Source organism: Phocoena phocoena, chromosome 8, assembly GCF_963924675.1.
Source record: "Phocoena phocoena chromosome 8, mPhoPho1.1, whole genome shotgun sequence".
NCBI classification, from domain to species: Eukaryota; Metazoa; Chordata; class Mammalia; order Artiodactyla; family Phocoenidae; genus Phocoena; species Phocoena phocoena.
In genome coordinates, this window is record NC_089226.1 from 26,365,426 (window position 1) to 26,378,518 (window position 13,093).

The window sequence follows — 13,093 nt, forward strand, 5'->3', positions numbered from 1 at the left end:
TAGTAAAGATCAATAAAACTAAAAGCTGGTTATTTGAGAAGATAAACAAACTTGATAAACCATTAGCCAGACTCATCAAGAAAAAAAGTGAGAAGACTCAAATCAGTAGAATTAGAAATGAAGAAGGAGAAGTAACAACTGTCACTGCAGAAATACAAAAGATCATGAGAGATTACTACAAGCAACTCTATGCCAATAAAATGGACAACCTGGAAGAAATGGACAAATTCTTAGAAATGCACAGCCTGCCAAGACTGAATCAGGAAGAAATAGAAAATATGAACAGAGCAATCACAGGCACTGAAATTGAAACTGTGATTAAAAATCTTCCAGCAAACAAAAGCCCAGGACCAGATGGCTTCAAAGGCGAATTTTATCAAACATTTAGAGAAGAGCTAACACCTATCCTTCTCAAACTCTTGCAAAATATAGCAGAGGGAGGAACACTCCCAAACTCATTCTACGAGGCCATCATCACCCTGATACCAAAACCAGACAAGGATGTCACAAAGAAAGAAAACTACAGGCCAATATCACTGATGAACATAGATGCAAAAATCCTCAACAAAATACTAGCAAACAGAATCCAACAGCACATTAAAAGTCTTATACGCCATGATCAAGTGGGGTTTATTCCAGGAATGCAAGGATTCTTCAATATATGCAAATCAATCACGTGATACACCATATTAACAAATTGAAGGAGAAAAATTATAAGATCATCTCAATAGATGTAGAGCCGACAAAATTCAACACCCATTTATGATAAGAACCCTGTAGAAAGTAGGCATAGAGGGAACTTTCCTGAACATAATAAAGGCCATATATGACAAACCCACAGCGAACATCATCCTCAATGGAGAAAAACTGAAAGCATTTCCACTAAGATCAGGAACAAGACAAGGTTGCCCACTCTCACCGCTCTTATTCAACAAAGTTTTGTAAGTTTTAGCCACAGCAATCAGAGAAGAAAGGGAAATAAAAGGAATCCAAATCAGAAAAGATATGTCACTGTTTGCAAATGACATGAAACTATACATAGAGAATCCTAAAGATGCTACCAGAAAACTACTAGAGCTAATCAATGAATTTGGTAAGTAGCAGGATACAAAATTAATGCACAGAAATCTCTGGTATTCCTTTATACTAATGATGAAAAATCTGAAAGTGAAATCAAGAAAACACTCCCATTTACCATTGCAATAAAAAGAATAAAATATCTAGGAATAAACCTACCTAAGGAGACAAAAGACTTGTATGCAGAAAATTATAAGACACTGATTAAAGAAATCAAAGTTGATACGAATAGATGGAGAGATATCCCATGTTCTTGGATTGGAAGAATCAACATTGTGAAAATGATTCTACTGCCCAAAATAATCTACAGATTCAATGCAATACCTATCAAACTACCCCTGGCATTTTTAACAGAACTAAAACAAAAAATTTCACAATTTGTATGGAAACACAAAAGACCCCGAATAGAAAAAGTAATCTTGAGAACGAAAAACCGAGCTGGAGGAATCAGGCTCCCTGATCTCATACTATACGACAAAGCTACAGTAATCAAGACAGTATGGTACTGGCACAAAAACAGAAAGATAGATCAATGGAACAGGAGAGAAAGCCCAGAGATAAACCCATGCACATATGGTCACCTTATGTTTGATAAAGGAGGCAGGAATGTACAGTGGAGAAAGGACAGCCTCTTCAATAAGTGGTGCTGGGAAAATTGGACACATACATGTAAAAGTATGAGTTTAGATCACTCCCTAACACCATACACAAAAATAAGCTCAAAATAGATTAAAGACCTAAATGTATGGCCAGAAACTATCAAACTCTTAGAGGAAAACATAGGTAGAACACTCTATGACATAAATCACAGCAAGATCCTTTTTGACCCACCTCCTAGAGAAATGGAAATAAAAATAAACAGATGGGACTTAATGAAACTTCAAAGGTGTTGCACAGCAAAGGAAACCATAAACAATACAAAATGACAACCATCAGAATGGGAGAAAATATTTGCAAATGAAGCAACTGACAAAGGATTAATATCCAAAATTTATAAGCAGCTCAATAAGAAAAAAACAAACAACCCAATCCAAAAATGGGCAGAAGACCTAAATAAACATTTCTCGAAAGAAGATATACAGACTGCCAACAAACACATGAAAGAATGCTCAACATCATTAATCATTAGAGAAATGCAAATCAAAACTACAATGAGATATCATCTCACACCAGTCAGAATGGCCATCATCACAAAATCTACAAACAATAAATGCTGGAGAGGGTGTGGAGAAAAGGGAACTCTCTTGCACTGCTGGTGGGAATGTGAATTGGTACAGCCACTATGGAGAACAGTTTGGAGGCTCCTTAAAAAACTACAAATAGAATTACCATATGAACCAGCAATCCCACTACTGGGCATATACCCTGAGAAAACCATAATTCAAGAAGAGTCATATACCAAAATGTTCAATGCAGTTCTATTTACAATAGCCCAGAGATGGAAACAACCTAAGTGTCCATCATCGGATGAATGGATAAAGAAGATGTGGCACATGTATACAATGGAATATTACTCAGCCATAAAAAGAAACGAAATTGAGCTATTTGTAATGAGGTGGATAGACCTAGATTCTGTCATACAGAGTGAAGTAATTCAAAAGAGAAAGACAAATGCCGTATGCTAACACATGTATATGGAATTTAAGAAAAAAAAATGTCATGAAGAACCTAGGGGTAAGACAGGAATAAAGACACAGACATAGTAGAGAATGGACTTTAGGATATGGGGAGGGGGAAGGGTAAGCTGTGACAAAGCGAGAGAAAGGCATTGACATATATACACTACCAAACGTAAGGCAGATAGCTGGTGGGAAGCAGCCACATAGCACAGGGAGATCAGCTCGGTGCTTTGTGACCACCTGGAGGGGTGTGATAGGGAGGGTGGAAGGGAGGGAGACACAAGAGGGAAGAGATATGGGAACATATGTATAACTGATTCACTTTGTTATAAAGCAGAAACTAACACAGCATTGTAAAGCAATTATACTCCAATAAAAATGTAAAAAAATAAAAATAAAAAAGAAGTAACCCTCAGACCTAAGGCTTCATAAGAACACCTGTACACTATCCATAGGAAGTTGTTCAGGTCCTCCAATTTCTTGCTTCTTATTTCTTGCTCTTCAGATTATCTCTCAGAACTGACTCTCACCATCACTGTTGCTTGGTGTTGTTGAGTTGGTCACTGACAGCAGGTTCCTTCCTTGGTTTAATCCTTTAGCTCTTTTTTTTTGTCCCCATAGTAATTTGTCTTCCACGCAACTTTTCCTATTTTGGGTCATATTCCATTTGTTCATTTCCTGTGTTTATGAGTTATCTCTAGTAATCCCTCCTTCTTGAGCAACTGGCTTATCTAGATCTGTAAATTATAGTATGTAGAATTCAGAAGGGAATTTCTTGCCTCCTCAGTTAAAGGTACATTACTACTCAAATAAAACTGTTGAGAGGCTTACCTGAATTGGTCTTCCATCAGGTGTCAGCACCTCTTCAGAAAGTTCCATCATCTTCAGGGCCATCAGAGCAATGGGTTTAGCATGGCAGAGGCTTTTTCTGTGGAGCCCTGCAGCAACACAGTATGCATCACCTATTGTTTCCACCTGCAGCAGTCAGACAAATCAAATGCAAATGTATGATAATGAGCCAAAGTTGAAATACTTATCTGCAATCACAAATGTTACTGGAAAACATATCATCAAAACATCAATAAATCAAGCAATTAGACAATAGAGTATAATCATAAAAGAGTTTGCAAACAGCCAGAGTCAAATACTAACATGTCACCCCAGACCTGTTTGTTCATCAACATTAACACCATAGATGATCATTGAAATCAGAAACAACTAGAATATAAAATAATTATCCTTCACAAAAATAGAATTGTCAGTGTTTTGCCTGGATATTTTCCAAATAATGACTTTTTACAAAGACACTCTCTCATCTCCTTCAAACCTTCAAGTAGACCTTCACTGGAAAGTAATTTTTTTTGCAATTTTTCCCAATTACTCCACACGTTTTAGTGTTTATTTTTTTAATTGAAGTATAGCTGATTTACAATGTTGTGTTAGTTTCAGGTGTCACACTTTTTGATATATCTGTAAGTTGTTGTCTAGTCTATTCTTATTTACTCTTAATAATTATAACACGTAACACTTCTTGAATTCATACACTCTACCATTAATTGCATCAACTGCTTTACATGCATTATCTCATTTAATCCTCACAAATATCCTAAATGGAAGAAACTAGTATTGGTTATATTTGAGATGAGAACTTCATGCACCGAAACCCATCCATAATCTTACAATTAAAGAGTTAACAGGCACTGTCAAGAGTTTTACCATACCATGTCAGCAACCATTCTGAATGGCTATTGTGATTGTTAAATATTTTCAATATTTACCCAGGGATAAAACTTCCAAAATTCCAAAGCATAGAACATGGTATAAAAGTTAGGCACAACTCATTTCTAGAGGAAAGTTTTCTAATTATCCAAGGTAGATATGGTGATTATGTTCAATAGCTCTAATATTTTAATTAGAGAAAAGTGATGAAATATTGTATTAAATGTCCAATCCCAATATCATTTTTCTGTGAATCACTCCATGGTCCTTCCATTAGTTCTTAGTAGCAAAACTAATCCTTTCTTCTACTCTGTTTCAACAGCACACCTCTATATTATAGCATTCATCATAGATTATAATCAATATGTATCAATATATAATCAATATGTATCCACAGCTACAAAGTGAGCTCTGTAAGAATGGGATCATGTCATTTTAATGTCTGTACTCATAGTGCTAATGATAGTGTCTTAAATATAACTATTTAATAAATAACTATCAAATGAATAAACAATCAACCATATTTAACTATGATTACAATAACAGTTATTCTAATCAGTTCTCATTTGCCCCATTTATTTTATGAGCACATGTAGACCTGTGTGCCATGTAGATCTGGGTAGGAAAAAATTGCTTCTAAATTACTGGAGATGCTTCTATCATAAATATAACAAGAATTACAAAATATTCTATTAGTTAAGATTTAACAGCAATAATTAAATTTCATGTGAATGAATCCTAACACTTTAATATTAAAAAGCTTCTCTGCATTAAATTCTGTGAGCACAAATTTAGGGAATGTGATGACAGCACTTATGAATGTCATGAAACTAGAGATGCCAAAATTATCAATGAGTATCTGAATCTTACCAGGAAATATGCATCAAAAATGATTCAAATACACTCAGACCTATCAAGAAGTTCCAAACCTTCACTTCAGGATCTGTTATCTGGGGCCAGAAAATGTAAATTAAAATTGTATGGTAAGAACAGAAAGATGACACAATGTGAGTCAGCAAAAGTTTTATTCTAAATACTAAAATATACTTCCACCAAAATCTCTCACTGAGGAAGAAAACCAGCAAATAGCAAACGTCTGAAATGTGGTCATTTACCATTTCCCCCTAAAAGCACAATGTCTTTTGCTAAACCTCAGATTTATCTCATACTTTTGTATTTCTATACAATTAAAAAATCTAGAATGTTATAGTTATATAATTTGAAACTAACTTCTGATTTTCAAATATTAGAACACATAAGCAGTTAATTATTTGTATAAATTGAACTGCACTCCAGTCACTCTGAACATGCATGTTCCTGGAGCATTATCTTTTCTTGGAGTCTCTATCATTATCAAACTTCTCATCAGTATTAACTCCACTATCATTTCAGTAAAAATTTACTGAATACCACTAAATGTGTATTTCTAAAATTTGTACCACAGGCATATATAAAGATTAGTTAGTTATATGTTGTACTTTCTCCTTAGGTATATATAATGTAATAGTATGGAGAAGATGGACCAATATGTTAGCAAATGACAAAAAAAATCAAATTAAGTACACAACATAAATATAAGAAACTCACATTAAAATCCATTCCTGTAAGATTACATAACATTTAGTTTCCAAATATTTAAATCCAGACTAGCTATCAGAAACAATAGGATCAAAAGCTAGGTAAGAAATAGACAGCAAAAAGCCCATAGATTGGGCTTCCCTGGTGGCACAGTGGTTGAGAGTCAGCCTGCCGATGCAGGGGACACGGGTTCGAGCCCTGGTCCGGGAAGATCCCACATGCTGCAGAGCAGCTAGGCCTGTGAGCCACAACTGCTGAGCCTGCGCCACAACTGCTGAGCCTGCGCTCTGGAGCCGGTGCTCCGCGAGGAGAGAGGCCACCGCAACGAGAGGCCCGCGCACGGCAATGAAGAGTAGCCCCCGCTCACTGCAACTAAAAAAAAGAAAGCCCACATGCAGCCACGAAGACCCAATGCAGCCAAAAATAAATAAATTAATTAATTAATAAACATTAAAAAAATTAAAAAAAAAAAAAAAAAAAGCCCATAGATTAAGATGTAGAATTTTCACAATTATTCTTAAACACGCGACATAAAAAAAAAAATTCTAAAAGATGTTGTCATCATGGCAGGCTAGATTATGCTGCAGTAACAATACAACCTGCAAATCGTAATGCTCTAAAATAGCAAAGGTATTTTTCTGATTCATGTTGCATATTTATGGGGATTAGGGGATTGGGGTAGAGGAGAGAAACATTGTGCCACATCTCTTCACTCCAGGGACAGTGCCAATAGAATCTCCTCATCTGAAGCTGGTTGCCATGTCAGAAGAAAAGAGGTTCTGATTATACGCTAGCTCTTAAAGCTTCCTCCCATAAGTGACATATATGGCTTTTTGTCATGATTCATTCGTCAAAGCAAGTCACGTGACCATGTTTAACATAAAGGAGATGGGAAAATGCAACCACACTTGTGCTCAGAGAAGGATCAGAAATATCTGGTGAATAGTACTAATGAGAACATGAATGAATATGTGATCGCTTAGAAAATTTCAAATAGCTAGATGTCTGTAAAGTGCAAGTAATACATCCTTGAGATGTTTTTCTTTCCTTGTAGATATATTCAGTATCTTAACCTGAAAATCTTGGATGAAACACCTTAGTAATGCAGCTTTCCATTAAAGCTTTATTCTTTTCTCCTCTCCCTTCATCTAAATGTCAGGTCTACACAAATTTAGCAGAATTGAATACATGTGGAAATTTTAGTGAATTCCCTTCAAACTTATGTCAACTTTGCTTCAAAAAGAGCAGGGAAAGTGAAAGCATTATATATCAGTTAAATTTCTTTTGAGGCTGTTTCCTTGAGTTAAAACAAAGTTAAACAAGTAGACATTATAAACATATTACCAAAAAACTGTCCAAAAAGTTGACTATGATCTGAATTCCTTTAGAATTGTCTCAGTGTTTTTTTAATAGACACCATCTAAAATAGTGCATCTCATTTATTTTCAGTATCTCCAACCTGTTCTTAAATGACATTAGATAAAAATAAAGATGACTAAACTAAACTTGGAAATGAAAAAGATAGAGCTTATGCAAATGTCAGAAAAACTTTACATCCTTCTCTGAACATAAAAGAGGAGGCTTAAATACTAAAAATATTATGTAACAACTGTTGCCCCACATATTATTATACCTGCTTTTATCAAACTTTAAAGAATTAATCTATCTCAGTATATCTTCTCAACACTTTATAATCAAACTCCCTACATTATTCAAGAAATAAAGGTGCTATAAATAAACTCCTTAGAGTTATGCATTCACCCTTTTTATTTACTTTATTTTAGCTTTAGATTTATTACTTAAAATAATTTATTTATACTTTCTAATAGAAGCTCATCCCCATGTTTTCTTCTCCCTCCCCTCCAGATTAATGTTCAAGAATTATCTGGGAAATTTCTTGGAAATTTGGGCACAGTGGGGAGGAAAGAATGTGTGTGTTGTAAATAAGGGTGAGGGTGGTACTGGGGCTAGGATTACCCTACAAGAACACTGCACATAACTGGGCAGTAAATAATCTCTGCCCCATGAAACTCATGACCACCTCAGTCCTTCCATCCCATAGTCCTGGGACTATCTTCCTTTGAACTTTGTAGAACTTATGAAAGGGAGTTTGGGGAGAGGGCATAATAGTAGAGAGTCAGAGAACTCTGACAGTCTACCTTACTGGACAGCCTCCCTCTCTTCATCTGGACACAATCAAGAGGAGAAACAAATTAGAAAGTCTGCTTTTCTAGATTGGTCCAAGGTGGTAGAGTAGAAGGACTTGTGCTCATGCCCTCTTGCGAGAACACTGGAATCACAACTAAGTGCTCAACAATCATTGACAGTAAGACACTGGAACTCACCAAAAAAGATACCCCACATCCAAAGACAAAGGAGAAGCTGCAATGAGATGGTAGGAGGGATGCAATCAAAACAAAATAAAAAAAAATCAAAAAACAAAATCAAATCCCATAACTGCTGGGTGGGAGACTTACAAACTGGAGAACAATTATACCACAGAAGTCCACCCATTGGAGTGAAGGCTGTGAGCCCCACATCAGGCTTCCCAACCTGGGGGTTGGGCAATGGGAGGAGGAATTCCCAGAGAATCAAACTTGAAGGCTAGTGGGATTTGATTGCAGGACTTCAACAGGACTGCAGGAAACAGACACTCCATTCTTGGAGGGCACACACAAAGAAGTGTGCACATCAGGATGCAGGGGGAAGGAGCAGTGATGCCATGGGAGACTGAACTAGACCTACCTGCTAGTGTAGGAGGGTCTCCTGCAGAGGTGGGGAGCAGCTATGGCTCACCACAGGGACAAGGACACTGGCAGCAAAAGTTCTGGGAAGTACTCCTTGGCATGAGACCACCCGTAGTCCGCCATTAGCCCCACCAAAGAGCCTGTATCCTCCAGTACTGGGTTGCCCTAGGCCAAAAAACCAGCAGCAAGGGAACTCAGTCCCATCCATCAGCAGACAAGTGGATTAAAGTTTTACTGAGCTCTATCCACCACAGAAACAGCAAGCTATACCCATCACCAGTTCCTACCATCAGGAAGCTTGCACTAGCCTCTTAGATAGCCTCATCCACCAGAAGGCAGACAACAGAAGCAAGAATAACAATCCAGCAGCCTGTGGAATGAAAACCACATTCAAAGATAGACAAAATGAAAAGGCAGAGGACTAGGTACAAAACGAAGGAACAAGATAAAACCCCAGAAAAACAACTAAATGAAGTGGAGATAAGCAAGTTTTCAGAAAAAAATATTCAGAATAACGATAGTGAAGATGATGCAGGACCTCAGAAAGAGAATGGAAGCAAAGACCAAGAAGATGCAAGGAATATTTAACAAAGACCTAGAAGAATCAAAGAACAAACAAACAGAGATGAACAACACAATAACTGAAATGAACAATACACTAAAAGGAATCAATAGCAGAATAACTGAGGCAGAAGAACAGATAAGTGACCTGGAACACAGATTGGTGAAAATCACTGCTGTGAAACAGAATAAAGAAAAAAGAATGAAAATAAATGAAGACAGACTAAGAGACCTCTGGGACAATATTAAACACACCACATTGGCATAATGGGGGTGCTAGAAGGAGAAGAGAGAGAGAGAAAGGACCCAAGAAAATATTTGAAGAGACTATAGTGGACACATTCCATAACATGGGTAAGGAAATAGCCACCCAAAGCCAGGAAGCACAGAGAGTCTCAGGCAGGATAAACCCAAGGAGAAACACGCCAAGACACATAGTAATCAAACTGACAAAAATAAAAGACAAAGAAAAATTATTTAAAGCAGCAAGGTAAAAATGACAAATAACAAACAAGGGAACTCCCATAAGGTTAACAGCTGATTTCTCAGCAGAAACTCTACAAACCAGAAGGGAGTGGCACAATAAAGTGATGAAAGGGAGAACAGAAAACCAAGATTACTCTATCCAGCAAGGATCTCATTCAGATTTGATGGAGAAATCAATAACTTTCCAGACAAGCAAAAACTAAGAGAATTCAGAACCACCAAACCAGTTCTACACCAAATGCTAAAGGAACTTTTCTAAGTGGAAAACACAAGAGAAGAAAAGGACCTACAAAAACAATCCCAAAACAATTAAGAAAATGGTAATAGGAACATGCATATTGATAATTACCTTAAATGTAAATGGATTAAATGCTCAACCCAAAATACACTAGCTCACTGAATGGATACAAAAAAAGACCCGTATATATGCTGTCTACAAGAGACTCACTTCAGACCTAGGGACACAAAGAGACCAAAAGTGAGGGGATGGAAAAAGATATTCCATGCAAATGGCAATCAAAAGGAAGCTGGAGTAGCAATACTCATATCAGATAAAATAGACTATAAAATAAAGAATGTTCCAAGAGACAAGGAAGGACACTACATGATCAAGGGATCAATCCAAGAAGAATATGTAACAATTATAAATATATATGCACCCAGCATAGGAGCACCTCAATACATAAGGCAAATACTAACAGCTATAAAAGAGGAAATCAACAGTAACACAATAATCGTGGGGGATTTCAACACCTCACTTATACCAATGGACAGTTCATCCAAAATGCAAATAAGGAAACACAAGCTTTAAATAACACATTATACCAGATGGACTTAATTGATACTTATAGGACATTCCACCTGAAAAGAGCAGATTACACTTTCTTCTCAAGTGCACACAAAGCATTCTCCAGGATAGATCACATCTTGGGTCACAAATCAAGCCTCAGTAAATTTAAGAAAATTGAGATCATATCAAGCATTTTCTCTGACCACAATGCTATGAGATTAGAAATAAATAACAATGAATAAAAGTAAAAAACACAAACACATGGAGGCTAAACAATACATTACTAAATAACCAAGAGATCACTGAAGAAATCAAAGAGGAAATCCAAAAATACCTAGAGACAAATGACAACAAAAACATGACAATCCAAAACCTATGGGATGCAGCAAAAGCAGTTCCAAGAGGAAAGTTTAGAGCAATATGATCCTACCTCAAAAAACAAGAAAAATCGCAAATACACAACTTAAACTTACACCTAAAGCAATTAGAGAAAGAAGAAAAAAAAATACACAAAGTTAGCAGAAGAAAAGAAATCATAAAAATCAGATCAGAAATAAATGAAAAAGAAACAAAGGAAACAATAGGAATATCAATAAAACTAAAAGAAGGTTCATTGAGAAGATAAATAGAATTGATAAACCATTAGCCAGACTCCTGAGGAAAACAAGGGAGAAGACTCAAATCAACAGAATTAGAAATGAAAAAGGATAAGTAACAACTGACACTGCAGAAATGAAAAGGACCATGAGAGACTACTACAAGCAACTATATGCAAATAAAATGGACAACCTGGAAGAAATGGAAAAGATCTTAGAAAAGCACAACTTTCCAAGATTGAACCAGCAAGAAATAGAAAATATGAACAGAACAAATGCAAGCACTGAAATTGAAACTGTGATTAAAAATCTTCCAACAAACCAAAGTCCAGGACCCAGATGGCTTCACAGGGGAAATCTATCAAACATTCAGAGAAGAGTTAACACCCATCCTTCTCAAACTCTTCCAAAAAATTGCAGAGGAAGGAACACTCCCAAACTCATTGTACGAGGCCACCAACACCCTGATACCAAAACCAGGAAAAGATATTACAAAAAAAGAAAATTACAGACCAATATCACTGATGAATATAGGTGCAAAAATCCTCAACAAATAGAATCCAAAAACACACTATAAGGGTCATACACAATGATCAAGTGACATTTATCTCAGGGATGCAAGGATTCTTCAATATATGCAAATCAATCAATGTGATACACCATTTTAACAAATTGAAGAATAAAAACCATATGATTATCTCAATAGATGCATAAAAATATTTTGACAAAATTCATCACCCATTTATGATAAAAACTCTCCAGAAAGTGGGCATAGAGGGAACCTACCTCAATATAATAAAGACATTATATGACAAACCCACAGCCAACATCGTTCTCAATGGTGAAAAACTGAAAGCATTTCCTCTAGGATCAGGAATAAGACAAGGATGTCCACTCTCACCACTATCATTCAACAACGTTTTGGAAGTCCTAGCTATGGCAATCAGAGAAGAAAAAGAAATAAAAGGAACACAAATTGGAAAAGAAGAAGTAAAACTGTCACTGTTTGCAGATGACATGATACTATATGTAGAAAGTCCTAAAGATGCCACCAGAAAACTACTAGAGCTAATCAATGAATTTGGTAAAGTTGAAGGGTAGAAAATTAATGCACAGAAATATCTTGCATTTCTATACACTAATGATGAAAAATCTGAAAAAGAAATTAAGGAAACACTTCCATTTACCATTGCAAGAAAAAGAATAAAATACGCAGGAATAAATCTGCCTAAGGAGGTAAAAGACCTGTATGCAGAAAACTATAAGACACTGACAAAAGAAATCAAAGATGATACAAACAAATGAAGGGACATACCATGTTCTTGGACTGGAAGAATGAATATTGTGAAAATGACCATACTACCCAAAGCAATCTACAGATTCAATGCAATTCCTAACAAATACCCAATGGCATTGTTTAAGGAGCTAGAAAAATAAATTTTAATTTGTGTGGATACATAAAAGGCCCTGAATAGCCAAAGCAATCTTGAGGGAATAAAATGGAGCTGGAGGAATCCCCGACTTCAGTTTATACTACAAAGCTAGTATAGTAGCTTTATACTACCTACAAATCAAGACAATATGGTACTGTCACAAAAACAGAAATATTGATCAATGGGACAGGATAGAAACCCCAGAGGTAAACCCATGCACATATGGTCAACTAATCTATGACAAAGGATGCAAGAATATACAATGGAGAAGACAGCCTCTTCAATAAGTGATGTTAGGAAAACTGGACAGCTACATGTAAAAGAATGAAATTAGAACACTCCCTAACACCACACACATAAACAAACTCAAAATGGATTAAAGACCTAAATATAAGACTGGACACTATAAAACTTTTAAAGGAAAACATAGGAAGAATACTCTATGACATAAATCACAGCAAGATCTTTATTGATCCTCCTCCTAGAA

The 13,093-nt window shown here is 36.1% G+C and overlaps 1 protein-coding gene across 1 annotated transcript in view; it reads right to left on the reverse strand.

The window, feature by feature from the left end:
- GUCY1A2 (guanylate cyclase 1 soluble subunit alpha 2) overlaps positions 1–13,093 on the reverse strand; it is a 436,032-nt gene that overhangs the window by 152,300 nt on the left and 270,639 nt on the right. The window contains exon 6 of the mRNA XM_065882085.1: positions 3,528–3,671. Coding sequence (XP_065738157.1) covers positions 3,528–3,671 — 144 coding nt within the window. The remainder of the gene's footprint in view (positions 1–3,527; positions 3,672–13,093) is intronic.